At 55.3% G+C, this 19,450-nt stretch overlaps 3 protein-coding genes across 3 annotated transcripts; 2 read left to right on the forward strand and 1 right to left on the reverse strand.

The window, feature by feature from the left end:
- The first annotated feature begins 2,499 nt into the window (after nt 1-2,499).
- Nucleotides 2,500-4,555, forward strand: CDEST_13969 (Putative small GTP-binding protein). Its single transcript, XM_062930125.1, has 2 exons — nt 2,500-2,883; nt 3,063-4,555. The coding sequence occupies exons 1-2, from the start codon at nt 2,779-2,781 to the stop codon at nt 3,678-3,680; spliced, it is 723 nt and encodes a 240-aa protein (XP_062786176.1). The 5' UTR covers nt 2,500-2,778; the 3' UTR covers nt 3,681-4,555.
- A 3,773-nt stretch (nt 4,556-8,328) lies between these two features.
- Nucleotides 8,329-9,469, forward strand: CDEST_13970 (uncharacterized protein). The gene has a single exon (XM_062930126.1). It carries the CDS (start codon nt 8,716-8,718, stop codon nt 9,181-9,183), a length of 468 nt encoding a protein of 155 aa, XP_062786177.1. The 5' UTR covers nt 8,329-8,715; the 3' UTR covers nt 9,184-9,469.
- Nucleotides 9,470-12,931: 3,462 nt separating this feature from the next.
- Nucleotides 12,932-14,083, reverse strand: CDEST_13971 (Putative HAD hydrolase, subfamily IA, HAD superfamily; the record flags this gene model as incomplete). Its single annotated transcript, XM_062930127.1, has 1 exon — nt 12,932-14,083. Exon 1 carries the CDS (start codon nt 13,766-13,768, stop codon nt 12,932-12,934), a length of 837 nt encoding a protein of 278 aa, XP_062786178.1. The 5' UTR covers nt 13,769-14,083.
- Nucleotides 14,084-19,450: the final 5,367 nt, after the last annotated feature.

Raw genomic sequence — 19,450 nt, forward strand, 5'->3', positions numbered from 1 at the left:
CCCCCTTCTCCCACGTCTTGATATCGATGCGTGACGTGATAGTAAGTACCTTCTCATTAGGGGGAGATGGTTCCTTCCCAGGTCGGAAAGAGATGAGATGGGAAGGAGCAGAGGAGGGGGAGGAGCGGGCGAGGTACCTAGGAAAGACCTTTCCGCCGTCACTTTGCTCCGGCTGCAGCTTCCTCCTCCATTCCTTTACGTCCCAACCTACCTACCTACAGTTAGCTACGCAGCGTGCCTGTTGTTTGGTTCGTAGGTATGACGAGGCAAGAATCATCTAAGCCAATAACCAACCAGCTAGCGAGCTGTTTTTGTCTTGCATGCCATATCGCTTTATATCAACTGCGCATCCTTAGGTACATATTGCCAGATCCAGCCATCCCAACGCTCGACGCATTGAGAATTCATTCGCATGTGCCCCTCCCCTGACTCTCGACTCTTGAGAAGCCCAGTCCCTCTGCGGCTACGCTTGCGCACGCATTCCTGTCGCTCTCGCCCTCCCGCATTCTTCTCCTCACTTTTCCAGTCAATTTGTGCTGGACCGAGCGCGCGCCAGACAGCGTTTTGCTGGTTTCCCGACACCGGCCACCGGCTTCATCCTTGATCATTGCCCCTCTTACCCCATTGATTGCCCTGCTGCCTCGTCTTTTCCCCTCCAGTCGTCGATTTCCCGCACGGCTGGCTGGCCCAATCCACTTTCGTCAACGCCGTCCCCCTTCATCGAGTCTAGACATCGCCCGTCACCCGCTGTGGTCTGCTGTCCGAATCTCAGCGTCGCCGAGGAGTGAGAAGGGGAGAGAAAACACCTCTTCGCAACCCGGATACAACCTTACCTACCGATACAGTGATACTGACTCGAAGATCGCGCGTCGGCTTAGTCAATGAAGGCTCTGTTCTGCGTCTGCAGTCGGCAGTTTTCTTGTGGACTCCCCACAACGACTAATGTGAGCTTGCTCTTGCCCGCTCGCAACTCCGATGGGAACGACATCGCCGGCCTTCCGTCAGTAGAATTCACGCCCTGATTTATCTCGGCCCTCACGTTGCCTGCCTCGTCAACTCCATGTTGCCTGTCTAGTGTACTACGTACATGCCTAGCAGTAAACCTTTCTTTGCCTGGATCTTCCTGGCTCCCAAACAAGGAACCCCGTACCGTCGGATCCATCCCCATCGAGGCCGGGCCACGGCAATACTGTGCTTGCTATGCTTGTTGTGCGCTACCTTACTGCGGACGCGCAGCACACACACCAACAAGGTACGTTCTCCGACGAGACACCAGTACCAACAAGCCAGGTACCCCTACCTGCTCTGGTTTGCTGCATGCGTGCGCAACGACGTCAATACGTACCGGCACCGTACACTTGCCTCGCCCTGTTCTCTGGTCCGTTCTGCTGTACTGTGCTCTCTCTGGTTTCTCTCTCTGCCCTGCTCTGCTGGAATTGGAACTGCTTGCTGGCTTGTCTCCAATCCGTCTCCCCACCCCTGTCCCCTCTTCAACACCCTCTCTCCGTTCCATCCCGGGTAGCCCAATTCACGGCGGATACAGAGCTGGACGGCGGATACAAAGCTGAGTGGCTCGGGTTGGCGCGTTCAGGTAGCGAGAGTTGACAGCCTCTGAGCAGGCTAGCCAACAGTCGGCTGTGCGCCTCCGCTCCGCTTTGCCTTTATCCCGGTATCATCCTGCTTCCTAACCCAAGCATCTAACACAAGCCCAGGTCCCGAGCGAGACCCGCCGATCCAGTCATTGTCTGCCACTCTCCACCTCGCTCACCTTGTGCCCATCCAAGGAGACGAAAGTGAGAGAGAAAGAGAGCGATTGAGAGGGAGAGGGAGAAGGACACAAGCACATACGCACGGCAACAGAGGGAGAACGGAGATTGTCGCAGAAACTGAAACCGACGAAAGACGGGAAGCCTACATTACATAAACGGCGGCACCCAACTCGCAGCGATTCGCGCCGTGCATCCGCGACCGACAGTCTGCCTATCCACCGAACTGCCAGTTGCCAGGCAAGCCTTAGTCTACCTACCCAAGGTAGGTACGGATACCTTAGGTACCTAACAGACAAGACCCAAGCCCGGCCAGCCAGCCAGCCCGGCTGCCTGCCCACCTTAATCTGTCTAGGTACCCTACCTACCTACCTTACCTAGGTGGGTACAGAGTACCTACCTACCTGCCCTCGAGTCCCCTCCCCCTCCCTATCCATCACCTCCCCTGTCACAGTGTTGCGTTGCTGCTTCTGCTGCTGCCGCTACTGATACTACCGCTGCTGCTGCTGCCGCTGCTACGTACTGACTGGCCGTCGGGTCCAGTCCGGTCGATCCAATCCACCGTCTGCTGAAGGGAGCCCACTGTCCACGTCCAGGGCTCGGGCTCCAGAATCCAACAAGATTTGGGCTGCTACCTTACTTCCGACTCCTGTACGGCGGCTACCATATCACTCGCTACCTGCCTACCCTACTTACTTGACTGCTTACTTACCTACCTACCTACCAACCTTAGGTTCCTAACCTTTTTTCCCTCTCCAACGTGCCTATCCTATCATCGATTCTCGACCATCGGTGTTCGTCGTCCTTTCCTCCACCACCACCATCACTTTCACAACCACCAGCGACGAACCATCACCCCCCTCCGATCCGCCCCCGCGAATCGCCCCCTCAATCTCTGCTTCGCTTGAACCTCGCTCCTCATCATCAATCGAGCGAGTCGATTCTCCGACGATTATTTTTTTCTCTCTCCCGTCGCGTTCCCATCGTCGTTCGTCTCCGATAGTTGCCCATCATGGCGGGAAAAATGGTGCTGTACAAGTTGGTGGTCCTAGGCGACGGTGGCGTGGGGAAGACCGCTTTGACGATCCAGCTCTGCCTGCAACACTTTGTCGAAACCGTAAGTCGCCGCTCCCAATCTTCTCTGCCTCGCGCTGCGCTGCGCTGCTCCGCGCCTGCATCACATCACCAATCTCGTCCTCGTCGCCGCCTTTCCGACCGTCCCCTCAATTCACCCTTCCCCGCCACTATCGCCGCCAAGAGCCGTCTGCTGACCGTGCTTCCCCCCCCAAAAAACAGTACGACCCCACGATTGAGGATTCCTACCGCAAGCAAGTCGTCATCGACGGGCAAGCATGCATGCTCGAAGTCCTCGACACCGCCGGCCAAGAAGAGTACACAGCCCTTCGGGATCAATGGATTCGAGACGGAGAAGGCTTCGTCCTCGTCTACAGCATCTCATCACGGTCGTCCTTTTCACGCATTAAGCGGTTTCACCATCAGATCCAGCGAGTCAAGGAATCATGTGCATCCTCACCGTCATACCCGGGCTCCCCAATTTCGGCAGCTAGCCCGCAAGCCCCCGTGCCCATCATGCTCGTCGGCAACAAGAGCGACAGAGTTACCGAGAGGGAAGTGTCAACACAAGAAGGCCACGCCCTGGCCCGCGAGCTCGGCTGCGAGTTCGTCGAGGCGTCGGCCAAGAACTGCATCAATGTGGAGAAGGCTTTTTACGATGTTGTCAGAATACTTCGGAGGCAGCGCCAGGCAGCCTCGCGGCCCCAACCGGGCGGACGGAGCAGCACCCGGCCAACCAACGGCGACGCCGGTGCGAGGTACGACGACAAGGAGGGCGGCGATCGTTATCGTCGCAAAGTGGGCAGACGGGAAGGCAAGAGTAAATGCGTCGTCTTGTGAGGTCGCCCTCATTGCGACATGGACCTATGTTCCCACCCTTATCGACGGACTTGCTTCGGATCCACGGCCGTAGCCCCGATCCTTCAGATTTGCAAATCCGACGGGCCCACTGCCGCGAGGCACAAGCATTTCACACGTCACGACTTGATGATTGCCAGCATTAGAGAAGCGCTGGCAAAGGCCCCCTCCCCCTCCTCAAACGGCCACGACTATTGGACGCACGAGATTTCGAGTTCTGCTTTGAAGACGATTCGGATTTTTCCCCACGTCATGGATGAACAACCAGTTTCCCATTGGGCGAACGGCGCACGAAAAGAGAGGCATATTTCTGGGGCGTAGGTTTCTTGAGATTCAATCAAACCTTTGGGCAGACTGGGAGTTCTCGTTTTTATTTTTGTTCATTCCGAACCACATGAGGGCAAGCTGGCGGTGTTACAGGAGTCTTTCCCGCGGGCCTTTTTTGACGTCTAGCCGGTCGCAAAAGAAAATGATGCCACGTATCTGCCACCTTCTACCCCCCCGGGATTGTTCATGTGTCGTGGTTTGGATTATTCATACGGACTATTTGACTTCTCGCTCAACGGCCGAGAGTGAGTGAGCGAGGGAAAGAGAGAGAGAGAGAGACGGAAGAGAGAGAGAGAGAGAGAGAAGAGCGGCGGGAAGACCTATTGGAAGAGCTGCTGAAGACTGCGGGAGGTGGGAGCAAGCACTAATCTGTGTATACCGAAACGACCCTTATTTTCCTGGCCGTGGTTCCGAGCCCAGAAGGAGTTGTGTATGGGGAAGCGGCACATTGATGCCGACCCCCATGCGGGATGTAGTTGGGACATCTGGGACAGGCAGACTTCTTTCTCGTTGAATCTACATTATCCGTCCACGATGATTCCTTCATTCGATTTGATGCCTGATTTGACGTCGGGAAACATTACTCCAAACAGACATTTTGACGGTTGGGAAGGATCGCCTTGGAAAGAGAAGATCATGTATACATTCGGATAAGCTACGTCTCATCTCGGAAACTAAGTCGATTCTGAGAAGGACGTTCAAGGGGGGGGGGGATTTGGGGACAGCCACATTGGGAGAGAGTGGGAGTAGGCAGGACAGGGTAAAAGGACGCCCGTTCATTTACCGCCCGTACCCCGCGATTTCCGCTCCCTCGGGATTTTATTTACCGCGAACACGTTTGGAGGGCGGGGGGAGGTATGGTGGTGGTTTATTTCGCAGATTGTACTTTAAACAACCAGGCGGGGTCGTCGGTTGCGATGCCAAGCCCGCTCCTCCCTCTCGAAGAATAAGGGGGGGGGGGGGGGGGGGGGGTTAGAAAGGAGACAGATGGCAGGTCAAACGAAAAAAGATAGAAAAAAAAAAAGATGCACAATGTCCCGAACGGACATGATCAGGAACCCCGGGAGGACGGGTGGGCAGTGGCCGCGTCGTGGTCCGCGAGCTTCCCGGCAGGATGGGCGATGGAACGAAAGAAGAAAAGTCCCCGGGAAAACGGGGAGAAAGAAGGATGCCAAACCTTGGCCGGCGTACGTGCTCTCTCTCTCTCTCTCTCATTCTCTCAGCCTCTCACACACACACACACTCTCTCTCTCTTTCTCCTTCCCCTTCTGCCCCCTTCCCTGGATGATGGGATGCTGGTGTAAATGGGTGATGGACGATGGGCGTGGTCTAGAACGCACCTGGCGCGGGCATGTTTCGGTTGTTGTAGTGTTTCCCTTCAGTCCTGAGGGGGTGGGGGGAGAGCAGTCGGGGGCAGAGATAAGAGGCTGTTTCGGCTAGCGATATTCTAACTGTGTGTGAGCCCCCCGCTCCTTCCCCGGACCATGGAGGCATCGGATTTGGCGGCGGACATCGAAAGAATGCGGTCTGCTCTCGGCCGATGTGGCTTGCGGCTGGAGGTGGCTGTGGTTTGGAGGAGGTGGGAACCGATGGGGATGGGCTGCGAAGAATGGCATTGTGTAAGGATGGGGGGGGGGGGGGATTTGAAGCCATCTCGGGGGTTGTTTGTGGTGGTGATGGGCGGGGTACATGACAAGTACAAACACATGCTTAGTGTCCCCCCCCCAACCCTCGCAGTAGGATGACTTGGGTTGCCGTTTGTCTCTGCGCCGATATGAGCTGCAGCCTGCCGGGGGAAAGGGTCTAGCAGGTTGCAGAGGCTAAGATCGTAGCACACCTGTAGCGTGCATCGCGACGATAGTAGTCCCGTCTCTCGCGACTAGCGACGAACGATCAGGGATTGTGTGCGTTTCGGAGGGACGGGGGTGTGTGGGATGGGTGGTGCTTCGGGGCTCTTTCTCTCTCTCTCTCTGGTAGAAGACAAGTTGTGTTTCATGTGGTTCGTCTTCATGTTCCTTGTTCATCCGCCTGGTTCGCGCGATGAGTTGTGTAGCTGGACCCCTTTGACATGCAGAGAGCGGTGTTGGTTGAAAGGGTGGGGTGAGGACCGGCGGCAATGGAGGCGCTTTGCGCCCGCGGCCGGGGGAGGAAGGGAGGGGGAGTTGGAGAAGTCGAAAGATCATCACTCGGGGGACCATTTGTTTGCTTTGACGAGACGCCAATCTTTGGAGACTAGTTCATTGGTGTGAGTTGGAGAGAAGAGAGACAGAGAGAGATTGACGCTTGGCTTGTCCGGAACCATTGGAGAGTAACGGTGACGGGAGCTGAGGGTGTGTCGACTCCCGTATGTGTGATGGCGGGTGCTTAGGGCTATAGCAATCACTCACGGCCGGGTCGATAGATGACGGGGAAGAGGGAGGAGGGGGTTTGGATGGAGGTTTGCTTTTCCCCCTCTCGTGGAAGAGCGGCTCTAGCCGCTGAAGAACTTTCGTTATTCTTTCTTTTTTTTCCTCTTTTTTTTTTTGGTGGGGGGGGGGGGGGGGAGGTGTCGTGTTCTCCCCGTTTCGAAACCGGACTGTTTTCTAGGTAAGCTTACATCTGTGCTTGTCTGCCCTGTGAGGCCCGGGGTGGGGTGAAGGGGAGGGCGCAAAGGGGAGATAGAGTTGACGCAGCAAGCTCGACTGCTTTGAATGTGGAGGGCTGGGTGGGATCCGGAGGGGCTTCTGCAAGGCGGCGATGACGGCGATGACAATGACGGACAATGTGCAATGCAGACGTTTAAGCTTGTCGATAGATGGCGCGCGGTGGCACGCCGACTTTGGTGGGTTTTGGCTTTCTCGGTATATGGATATCAAGCATCTCTGGGCGGAAAGTATAATGCGAGATGGGATGGATGGTCCCTCCTCCCGTCGTCGCCCTAATGGCACCTCTTTGTTTCTCAACAGTGTTTTTATTTCAACCCTGTTTCTGGTTGCCTTTGAATCCGTTCGCCCTTCTTCCATTATTCTCTAGTCTTAAGGGTTGTTTTCTGCCGCTCACGATGGCTGGTTTTGGGATATGCTTGATTCTCCCAGTGGCACCTAGTTTCCTCCCTCTCAAGTATGGGCAAACGAGTGCAACGATGCACTCTTTATTGCCGCAGTTGCTCCGGTTGGACTCGCGCTGGCCTCGTCTGGGGTGATGCCAGAAGTGTGAGTCTGAATATGCTTCTGTCGGAACACCAAGTCTCTCTTTTTTTGCTTTTCCCTTGGTTCTTGTGGCGTTCTTCAATAACTGTGTGCATGGGTTGCAACCCTCCATCCGTTTCTCGAACTTCACCTGTTTTGTGTCTCATGGGGTACCCTCTCTACCCCGTCTTCTCCCCCTCTCTGCGCTACTCTCCTCAAACTGCAATACGTCGCTCCTCTTAAGGTCGAAACGATGGAAGAGGTGCCGATTGGGCTTGTGGAACGCCTCTCAGCAGCGCCGCCCCTCCCCTCGAACACGGACCTCCTTTTTTTTTTATCGCTGTGGCTTTTCTCCTTGGAGAAGACGTGACAGAAAGAGAGGGGAAGGGGGGAGGGGACGGATCAGCATGAAATTATTGACCTGTCCTATCGGCAGGCAGGGCAAGTCATCCAGAGAGTGCCCCAAGGGTCCCCCCTCCCTCCCCCCCTTTTTTTTTTTTCTTCTCTATGTAATGCCGGCACTGCTGAGGGAGGGAGGGGCATGTTGATGCTCCATGTCCAGTGTGTCCAGCATGTTGAAGCGCGTTTGCTGGAGACGATGACGAGAAGAAAGGAAGAAAAGGGTCCGCCTTACGCACACGCACACGCACACTCGCACAAACGCGACTCAGGGAGTTCCAACACCCTCCTCCCCCCTCCCTCCCTGCTGGAAACTCCCGAGTGGTCTATTGGGTGAAGGGAGCAAGCTCCGCTCCTCGCCTGGGTGGCTGCTTGGTTCCCCTTCGGCGGCCAACACACAGACCCCAACGGCGTAGGCTGAGCACATGCTCCTGGGTATGCGAGTTCCTCGGGATAGATTTGTAATTAAGTATCGGTCATCGGCCGGTCATTGAACGGGATGAAGAGAGACATGGAGGACATTGATGGATTGACGGGAACAAAGAAGAGACTCGGGAGAACAGAAAGAACCAAGGCGAGAGGGAGTCCGAGCCCACGGAAAGCGGGAGCTGGAGCCGGTATGCTGTCCGTGCGTCCGGAGGAGGGGCCGGCGCCATTTGACAAGTCCTTTTTGGGTTGCTGATCACCTGTCCGCACACTGTCTTCAGACACTGTCTACTAATACAGTCAACGTCGTTACCTACTGTACAGTACCCAGGTACATACTATCTTTACTCTCCTAGAACGGGACATGTGCTCGTCACTCTAGGTATCTTGTTTCCCAACCAGCGATACACATACACTCACACATCCTCGCGCACACCATCATTCCGAGGAGGCCAGGGGCAGTGCTCCGTCGGGTAAAGAACCTCCCAGGGTGGTGATGGAGGATGCTGATGTCGCTACTGCAGTCTGCAAGTCGACGTTGGAGGGAGGAGGAGGAGGAGGAGGAGGAGGAGAAGGCTGGTTCGGTAAGGATGCCGCCGAAAAAAGCTACAAGTTCGGGGTAAATGAGGTGAGTTGGAGGTAAGGTGAGAGGCCCGGTGTAGCAACGGGCGATCGGCAGCCACCAAACCACCAAGACCATGCCGAGTCTTCTCACCGGTCCGCCTAATCAAGACAAGACCTGGTTGATGAGATTGGATAAAGGGAAAGGGAAACACGGCCAGGTATGTGTGTGTGTGTGTGTATGTCCCGCGCCATTGGTTGAAGAATATGAGATGAGAGTTCAAAAGGGCCCATTCCGGGGGTTACGTTTCACCGCATCTCGCTTTCGACGCGTGATCCTCGGACTCCAAATCACTTCTCATCTTTTTCTTCTTTTTATCTTTCATCTTCCTGGGTATTGCCGTCGCTGCAGAACTTTGCGTGCTCCACACCGAGGGGGAGAGAAAGGGGAAAGGAGAGTCGTAGAGAGAAAGGGAAAAAAAAAGAACCCCAGAAGAAAAAAAAGTATTGCCAATACTATGGAGTATCCGGATAGCCTGGCGGCCTTGACGTGCCCGACGGTCTGCAGATCACCGGCAGGTGAGAGAGCCTCCCAGCCTGGATGATGTGTCCCGCTCTCGAAGAGGGTCTTCCCACTTTGGACAAACGATTGTCAGCTGAGAAGAACTGAGGATCGGCATCTAGGCCGATGCCTATTTTCTCTTTTCCCCAGTCCTCTGCCACCTGCTTATCGCCCAATCCGGCCCTGGCCGCTGGCTATCTCGGACCCTGACACGACGGTCGATATTCGACATTGCCCAATCCAACATTGAGCTGTTTTTCGCCGCCGCCGCCTTTTTCACTTCACCACTTCCTACGCGCTCCACGTGCACAATACCAGTAAACCCCCATTTAGGATTTCGATCGAAAGCCCGATGTGGAAGGTGTTTTCCACGCTCGTCTAAACTGCCATCTTATAGGTAAATAGACAGCAAGAGGCAACGGCGAGGGGGGCGGTAGTTTTCGGCGTTGCAGGGATCCCGAGTCAGGACCCTTGCTGACGTCCGCTCTCGCTGTGGCGCGCCTTTTTCTTTCTCTCTCACCCTCTCTCTCTCTCTCTCTCTCTCTCTTTCTTCCTTTGTCTCTTTTTTTTTGTGTGGAGACGGGACGCGGGATGGACCATAGACCTTTTGGACTCCCGGGGCTTCCATCGTCGTCCTTCCGGAGGGAGGGGAGGGGGATGGGGGTGGACGAGGGATCCCGGACCCATGCGCGTTGCCTCTCTTCCCACGGCTCTCGGACAGAGCCTGCCAATCACCGCCCCCGGGGCTGGACTCCGGTCGCGCACACTTTTCGCGGCGGAGCCGTTCGCGAAACGAACGGCCGGCCGCTTCGACGACATCGGCATCCTACCCCGGCGTATGCCAAGATTTATTCTGTCAGAGAGCGGGAAGGGTGGTTGTCATTGGGGCTACTGCTCCAGGATCTCCTCCTCCAAGCTTCATTCTATCAAGTCTTTCGAAATTGAGGCCATGGCCTCTCGCTGCTGCTGCTGCCGCAGCCGCCGCCGCTGCCGTTGCTCCAATCCTCCTTTCTAGGATCCTATCCCCCCAGGCCGGAAAGCGGAATGGTAAATCGACTAACAGATTCTTTTGATCACAAATCGGTTGCGTGAGAGTGCAAACATTACCCACGGGGGGGGGGGGCTGATTCCCATGGGGTCCGGACGGGCGAGGTTGGGATGCCGTCTCATGCCAACCGACGGGGCCAATCGCCTGGCGATTTCCCACTGCTAGTCTGAACTCAAAATGAACGGAATGATTGTCCTATGCCTCCCGTAGCTGCATGTTTGTTCGTTCTAACCATCATCAGGATTCAGCAGAGCGGCGGCGGGCGTGGGGTGTGTGATGCCATGCAGGCACTTACGTACAATATCTTTTGTCGCGTAACTCTGCCAAGAGGGACTGATGGCTCGCGGCGTTGGGGTCATCATCCCGCGTGGGGGAGGTTTGAGATCCAGGGGTGGTAATTGGTGCTTCGTGGGGTTGCTTTCGTAGAACAGGACAGAGGGCGTCGCCACGGGGCACGTCCGCTCAGCCGAGCTGCGGATTCTTGCCCCCAGAAACAGTAAGAGCGGACGAGCCCGACGTCTGGAAACTCGGACAGGGCAACGTCTCTTTGAGAGACATGGGTTACGTCGCCGAGGTGGTGATGCGCGTTGCTCAAACAAGCTTCCACCGGTGCTCTTCGGAGACCTCAAGGAGCCCCACGCCGGAACGGGGAACGTTTGCCGGGCGCCTCCCCAGTGGTCCGGTCGGTCGGTGGCTTGCCCGTCACGAATCTCGCCGCTTGGAATGATCCGAGTTCTGACTGCCAGGCGGCAGTTGGGGACGGACAAGCCATTGGGGCTGAAGGCCGAACAACGCTACTCGAAAGTCTATAACAGCACATATCGCAAGTCCAAGTCGCCGACGTGGACGGGAGAGGCGTTCCTTCGGTGCCGTTGATGCGAGGTCGACCGACCAAGGGACGAGTATGTGGACTGATGCGACTGTGATCAGCTTGCCTCTCGTTGCGCGCCTGAGTCGGCTCTCGTGTTCGTGTTCATTACTTCTCGCTTCGGGGACACATGCCGCAGGCACTTCGGTGATGCTGCTGTGGCAATCACATCTCCGCAAGATGCCACACTGCTGCTCCCGACGAGAATACCGAGTCCCATGAGGTAGTAGTGGAGAAGATGAAAGATGATGAGACCGACGTCTGCCGGCCAAGAGCCGTGTCTCGAGCGTGTCTCTGCGGCGTGTCGTTCGAAAGAGTCCTTTCTTCATCACATGCGACCATCCACAGTAAGCTGGCCCAGGCTCTGTGCCTTCCGAGAGGGGTTCGAAGGCAGCTGGTCGCCTCTCATGAATCATGGAATGACGGCTTTCCCCCAAAACGTGATCGCTTGTTTGTTAGGATCTTCAGCCCTGCTCTGCTTCATGGCCTAGACTGCATTTGAGCCCCCGTCGGTGAAGCTCAACATGTCGGGCGGTTTTGGCACGACAGTGGGGGACTCTTGCCTGACTTCTAATTGCTTCGGTGTCGAGAAGAGCCAACGGCGGTTGGATGGATGTTTGGTGCAAGATCAAGTACTCTACATTTATATCAAGGTAAACGTCAACCTAGTTGAAATGATCACTACACGGTTGGAAGTGTCGAATGTTTCTTATGCCTAGACAACCGGTATTGTTGATAGGTGGGTGCATGATTAATACATACTTTCTCCCCAGATGCTAAACAAAACACATGAGCGATATCAAGGGACAATGGCCCCGTTTAAAGTGTTTCTATTGTGTTGGAAACATGGCTGTAGGGATATGAGGTTTCTCGCTTCGTTGAATGGAATAAACGTAGATTCAAAGCTTGGAGCAATATCATTTGGATGTTGATCGCCGGAAGCAACCCCATTGATATGTCTGATTCGATGACTAAGCTTGAGACACAAAATGCTTTGTATATTGATTGTTATTGTCCAAATCTTTTTCCTACTTATCTCAGGCTGTCTGCTATCTTTGGGAGACTTTGATAATCGGTGAAGTGGATGTATCTTAGGTAGGAGAAAGTGACCTGAGGGCTTTCGGGTTGATATTGATTCGAAGTAGTGACAATAGCTTGTAAGATAAAGGTGTGTTACGAATCAACTGGTTCCAATTACCACACTACCAAATAAGGCTGTTTGAAGGGGTTATGTACCTGTGTAGATGTTCTTACGATTGCTTCCAGACTGTATGCTCCCGTCGAACATTAATGCCGGGTTGCCAACATCATCACCCAGTCCGAGTCTTGGCCCATAAAGATGGTTGCACTTTGAGCTTATAATGATAGGCTGATATACCTAACACATAGTCTCGGACAGGCGGCAATCACTGGTAGAGCCGTCTACAACAACCACGCAGTTCCCAACCGCCACATCTTCTGAACTCGGCCCATTTCTCATCCCGATATCGAACCGTTCGACATGTCCTCCATAGGCGGTTTGGTTATAGAAATTTCCGATGATTATACTGCCATTATGGCTGGGATCGTGAGTGGGAAAGAGGCTTCTGTCCCAAACGCCCCCCCGTTTGCAAGATCACGCTGCAAATCCAAGCAGCCCCGACACTTCCATCGATTTCACAAGCTTACCCTTCCGCCTTGTTTGTCTCTTTCCGATTTCAATACATCCACTCTGCGTCGATGAATCACTGAATCCAACACATTGGCTGGTAGTACTCTTCTTGATGAGACATTACCATCATACCCATTGTATTCTATTGATTCACCCATTACAAATCATCGTAGCTTCTTTCCATGTTTCTCACCACCTCCGTCCCCCTCTCCTCACATCCAACCTCAAGCGCCCAACTGCCTAGCGAGCTCCTCGAACCCGCCCTCCCCCTCCCCGATCCAAATGTCAACCCATCCCCGGGCATCTTCAAACGCCTCCCCTCCCCTCTCCCAGTCCTCCTCCCCAGGCCTCTCGACGTACACGGTCCTCATTCCCCTCCCCTTCGCCGCCATCAAGTCACCCAGGTGCGCCGCCACCATCGCCACCTCTCTCGCCCTGCCCCCCTCCCCTAGCAGCGCCGCCACCGCGCCGTCGTACACCTTCGGGCTCGGCTTGTACGCCTCCCAGTCCTCGCTCGACAGCAACCTCCCGAACCCGAGGCCTCCCGAGGAGTCCAGGTCCCGGAGGAGCGCCCGGTTCCCGTTCGACAGCGTCGAGGTCACAAACTTGGCCCCCAGCCGCCGCAGACCCGGGGCCGAGTCCGCCCATGGCCGCAGCCGGTGCCACACCAGGCTCATCTCCTGTACCTCCTCGTCCCCGTACACTCCGCCCAGCCCCCACGCTCGCAGCAGCGCCGCGAGGCTCTCGCGGTGGTGTGCGTCGACGTCCTTCCACGGCGTCTCACCGGCCACGTAGCCCAGCGTAAAGCGCTTGTACGAGTCCCGCCACTCCTGCGCGAACCGGCCCCAGTCCGCCACCGCGAGCCCGTCCCTCTCCTCAGCCGCGAGCGCCGGGGGCGGGGACTGGGTCGAGGAGAGCTTCGCCCGCGCGCGAGAGGCGAGCTCCTCGACAACTGAGGTGCGCCAGTCGACGACCGTGCCGAAGACGTCAAAGGTCAGTGCCTTGAGGTTGCTCAAGGCCTCGGACCTGATGTTGGGGAGATCGCCCCCAATGCCGGACATGGTTGCCTGTCTCTGCTTCGGTTTCTGATTCTGGAGGTTTTTCTCTGTGTGGTTTTTTCCATGTCCCCTTAAACGAATTCTCGGTGTCAGAGCGATATGGCCGTGATGCCGTTGAATGAAGACTTGGACAAAGGAATCGGTACTCTAGATAAGAGGCGAGCGGGTGATGTCAAGGCGGGGTTTAGGCATGTCGAAAGGGCCGCGGCTGCTGACTGATCCATCCCGCCCCCGCCACTCCCACCCATCCTCCGGAATCCGGGAGGGGCCGCGGTGAGACACTGTCCGCCCGGAGGACCGGGCAGGCGGGAGAAAATCCTCGACGTCTAACGCACGGTATCGTGTCGTCGTTTACTCATCCGATTATATATCATATAGCTCTCGGACGCTAAACACAACGGCCCGGTGTTTCGATCCCTTACACGTCATCTCTATTGTGTAGTATGACTGGGATCTTGTGCCTGGACAGAATGCGTCGGTCTCTGGCGTCATTTGCAACCATTCCATCGTGGGCAAGCAGACAGACAGACAAACACATAAATGAAACGCATTAAAGAATACAGTGTGGTCGTGCCCTCCCAGAGAAGACAATGCGAGTACACCAAGTGACCCCGCGTTCGGCACTCACATCACGGCGCTCTAGAAGATACATCAATCTCGAAGTACACACACTACGAAAATGAGTAAACTTGAGGCAAAGAAACGTCAACCAGTGGCGCCGACAACCATTGAAAAAATGACCTTGGTAAGCCATCTCGCAAGATGAAACAAGCCAGGCACCCCAAGTTCCATCTCTTCGCCGCGCTACGATGATGACCATGCCCACACCTTCATCCCACCTCATCACACCGAACTTTCGAGCCTATCTTCGGCGACACTCAGCAATCCATTGAGGCAATCTCGGCGTCGAATCCCTACAAGCATGCTACCCCTCGCCCTCTTCGCCGTCACTGCCGACGACGCCCAATCTGGCGGGTCACTCGGCATCAGGGATCCTAAATGAAGCGTCATCTCCAGAAACCAGGTCGTTGGCGCTGCGCCTCATAGACTGGGCCACATACTATCCCCCTCCCCCGATATCTTGTTTCTGTGTCTCCATCTGCGGGAAACAAGTAGGGCCGGTTAACGATAAATTCACGGGACGATGAACGAGATGACGGCGAAGCGACCGCCAGCTTTTCCAAGATTTCCTCGCGAAATGACATCAAACCACTCTCCGTCTGGCCAGGGCGATAGAAACAATGACTTAATCGGACCTTGCTTCGTCTGCTAGTGAGATCTTGACGTCGTCTTCGACGTCAATACCTGCCTGGTAAAATGCCGAACATCCATGCTGTCGACCTCTCGTGTTCATGATATGAACGTCGCAAGACCTGCAAGGCGACGAGACCGCCCTTTAACGGGTTTTGTCCGGGACTGGCCAACAAGCCTGCAAGAAGTTCCCCTCGCCAAGTTGTTGGGTGATGGTTCGACACCTGCTTGCTTTGGAAGGGTAACCATCCCTATTACCCGCGCAATTGTGCTCGGCAATTATGGTATTCAACCATTTTGAAGGATACGCACGTCATGTATAGCACCCGGCATCACCTCGAGTTGCTTCGTCCGGTATTCTATGCTCATGTCGGCAGTCAGAAAGAAAGGGGCGAATATCCCACAAGGTATAGTCAACAGCTCGCTCGTATCCAACCTCAAGGCTTGCTAGCGAAGGGTTATCTCTCGTTCGCATTCAGAAGAAGGGCTTTACATCAGATAGTCGCCTGCGCTTACGAGGATCGTGAGCCCTACGCGACTTTGGCTTTTCTTTCACATCCTAGGCTGTCGCGAGGACAAAGCGAATGCCTGATAAAGTCTGAATATGCACTGGAGAGACATTAACTGGCGGAAGGCCATGAGGCTTTTACACCAATACCGAATAGTCAAATGAGCGGTGCGTAGACCCCAATCTTGGCTGCTCCGAAAAGAAAGCAAGGCGGCGGACACAAATGCTCCGCACGACCAGATTTGTGTCATCGAACAAGCTGATGGCGTCCGTCAAAGTTGGTTGCGGCGTCGTCAACTCTTCATGCTCTGCGTCGGTACCGACCTTGCGATGAGAGATATCCACCGCCTCTCCAGGCATAATCTCGGCCATCCAATCGCATGGCGGAATTGATGGGAAACCGCGCCCACATATCATTTGCGAAGGGGCCCCATGTCTCGGGGGATCCTCTTGATGTCGAGGCCAGTCAGAGCTGCGTCGCAGTTTTGTAGACTTCACCGGCCCCGTATAATTACCGTAAGAGGGATCCTCAATGACCAGGGCCACGGCGGGCTGATCGTCAAAAACAAGCGCTGAGGCGTCTAGGTGACTGAGATCCGGGAGTCTGGATGTCTGAGCCCCTCCCGTAGCTGCACGCGGCATCTGCGTGCCCAAGCTCGGACTGAGGTGAAGTCAGGAAGATTCAACATCTGACGAGTCAAACTGCCTCCAGATGAGCCCTTTCGTCCATGTAGTAAATCGCCCAAGCACAGTAAACAAGACATAAATATCCGACCAGATGGAGGGTCTGCGGAAGACAACTGAAATGAATCACGAACGGGGCGGTTATGGTTGGCTAAAAGATGAGGCTGCTTTGGGAAGCGACGGGAAATGACACCCCCATCTTTCGCGAAAAAGTTTTGGGCGGCTCGTATGACGCCGTGCGAGCTGATGCTGCTTTAGTGAGCGATAGTTCGATGAGGCAAAGACGATAATACTCCAGCGACGCGCTCAACTTACACGTACCAGACAACCCAGAACTCGTCAAGCGGTCCGCTATATGGCTTGACGTGCTTGCCACCTTCTCTGGCCTGTGAAGGCCGCGATTCCATCGGCTGGCTCGACATGACCTCGGTTGAGTTCCGACCCGTGTCCGATGGGCCGCACAGGATACGACCTCGCAATCTACATGGTCCTGTTTCCCCCTTCACATCTTCGCATCTTGTGCTGGCCGGTTCTGCATGATGTGGCGCCGATGCATTGTGAAGCTCCTCCAGCAGTCGTGCATTTACGCATGGGGCCATTCGTTACGAGCGAGCATGTAACTACGCATGCTCCGCTTTGCCAAAAAGAACCTGGATCGCGCCGCCACCGGTGGGTGTAGCTTGACCGAGATCAGTCAGGGAGTTCGATGTGGCATTACCTCTTATCTCACATTCTCCAGGCTGGGCGACACTTTCCTAGCTCACCGAAAGGATGTTCAACTATTGCTGCCGCTCTACTGTGTAAATTTCAGGAATGCGGGTGGCGTCTAGTTGTTGCGAGTGGTGAGGGACAGGTGTCTAAGGGGCATGGGCAGTAATCAAGATACTTACGGTCAATGTCAGTCCAGTCGAGCAAACATAGTCTAAAGACTACTGAGGTATTAGGCAGTGGGCCGTGTGGCGTTGGACCTGGTATCTTGCGACAACTCGGAGGCGACGCCTGAAGTGCGGTAATTAGACGCTTGTCCATTGGGCATCTAGTCGTTTCTCGACCGGGCGTCACATTCGCCTGGTGGGCCTGTTACTTCCAACAGTGAGTAAACGTTTCGCCGTTGTGCTAGCAGATGATCTCGGGGAAGACATCCGTACGGTGGAAATACGTGATGACATTGAACATGCGATTTTGCTCCACGTTTCATGGATAGATATCCGCGCAGCCTTGAGTTGAGTCTCGAGATGTCCAATCGACCCCACTCCCCCGATGTTTGCGCTCCAGACGTGCCCAGACCAGGTCGCAAGAAGCATGTTCCCTGTGCCTGGCGGTTGGACTGAAAGAACCCTGGATTGGGTTGGGGGTTGGGCTCCGGGAAAGCATTCCAACACACACTGACCGACACCAAGATGGCGGCGAGTCGAATGATTGGCCGACTAGCGCAAGCCTCACGTACGGAAGGTAGCCTTTTGCTTTCTACAAGAGGCCCTGTTCGTCTGTTATTGACGGGGCAGACTCCAAATGACGCGGGATCGGATCAAGGTCCGATGCTGACGAGGCATTTGAGGACGAGGATAGACCGGGGAACATGGCGGTTCGTGAGGGGAAGCCTAGATCATAATACTCCCTGTGTCTGATAACGGGACCAACGAGCATGGACGGCGCATCTGATTAGTGCGGACCGGTCGCGAGGGATCGAGCCAGAAATTGCCAGGAGGGGGCGCGAACCGATGCGGCGGCGCCGGAGGCTTGCAAGCCTGCCGAGTAGCTTACAGGGCCGTCCGGACTGGGGATTCAATTTTGCTTGCGCGGCCACGGTCTCCATGTTGGGAAAGGGGTTTGCTTAAACCTGGAAACAAGCTGGACACTGACCCAGGTTTCCGTTCGGATATCGAACCGCATTCCGCACTGCTAGAACCCCTCACTCCAAAGCCAGGACACGGGACCCAGCCGATCTGCGAGTCTGAGGTGCTGGAATCATCCGTCATGGCCAAGTGATGAGTTGGGCCCGTAGGATGTAAAGTGAGGTATTATTACCCGGTGGCTGCGGCGCAGAAAGCCAAGCCCCCGAAAAGGTGAAGATGAAATCATTTCCCACTCGAGCCAAACACACTCGAATTAAGACTTGGGTTCTTCAATCGCGCGAACAGACAATGGATAGCGATCCGCTTCCCGTCGTGATACCGGGAGCTAATACCGGGGAGCCACCGCGAAAGGAGCCAATGACCGAGCTTGACGAAGTCGCTCCGTCGTGGCAGCCCCACGGAATATCCGTCTTGTTGGCTGTAAGTGATGAGAATGCAGAGGTGGCTTGCTGGGATTGTGAAGTCGTGGGCTGGGCTGCAGAGCGGGCCAGCGGCACAGCGAATGCGACGTGCAGGCGCGGATACGGATGCAGTCTGCAGAGAGCCCAGGCACGGAAGGAATATCACACGTCCAACGGTCTCCAACAAGATTTCGTGCCTGTGACTGCGCCTTTGGCCTGCATTCAAGGCCTGTCGCAGGGGTGGGTGTTTCTGTCTTGGTGGTTGGAAACCGTCAGATGTGGTCTTTGTGTGTTGTTTTCGTTTCCCCCTCTTCGTACCCCGTTTCTGCTTGCAAATTTGTCGTCCTCGTGCAAAGTGCTACACGCTATAGGGCGTGACAAACCGACATCCAAGTGCCTTATCGATGGTGGATATCGAGGCTTGACTCCTGAGTCAAGCCTCAACGCCCCAAGGAGAAGCAGTAGTTTATCTCTGACGGCGGCTGAGTCTGCTTTTTTCCTTCTTTTCTTGACAAGGCGAGATGGCAAAAGCTCTGATCTCAGCATGGTGTGGCCGGCGGGAGCCGGCAGTTCGAGGGGTTGAGGAACCAAAGTTTATTCATCGGGGGGCATCCTTGGGGTCTCGATCCAGTCAAGAGCGGGCGTTCATGGTGTCTTTGGACACAGCAGGGACCTGTTTGTGCGTGCGTGTGCACAGTCCCTCGAAGGATTGACAGTGTCGGCATATCTGGCCGGCTGTGTATCCATATCCTAACACATCGAGATTGACAGCGGAGGGTCTTGCTGTCAGGCGATTCAGTCGTGGCCCCCCTGACGTTGTGCTTCGTGGGGACGAATGACCGCGAGGTAAATGAGACAGCGGGGAACGACAACATTGTCAATGTATTTGAGAAAAAAGAAAGGAGACAATGCGATGACAAGACATTGCGAGACGAGAGGCGGAGCTTCGTGGCGCAACTGTATGGACTTCTGGCAGTTGGAGAGA

Source organism: Colletotrichum destructivum, chromosome 9 (assembly GCF_034447905.1).
Source record: "Colletotrichum destructivum chromosome 9, complete sequence".
NCBI classification, from domain to species: Eukaryota; Fungi; Ascomycota; class Sordariomycetes; order Glomerellales; family Glomerellaceae; genus Colletotrichum; species Colletotrichum destructivum.

What these genes read in the sequence shown, in the direction of transcription:
- CDEST_13969 (XM_062930125.1), top strand. Translation starts at nt 2,779, where the DNA reads ATGGCGGGAAAAATGGTGCTGTACAAGTTGGTGGTCCTAGGCGACGGT. An exon ending in TGCAACACTTTGTCGAAACC is followed by an intron (nt 2,884 to 3,062) that starts GTAAGTCGCCGC and finishes CCCAAAAAACAG; the next exon opens with TACGACCCCACGATTGAGGA.
- CDEST_13970 (XM_062930126.1), top strand. Translation starts at nt 8,716, where the DNA reads ATGCCGAGTCTTCTCACCGGTCCGCCTAATCAAGACAAGACCTGGTTG.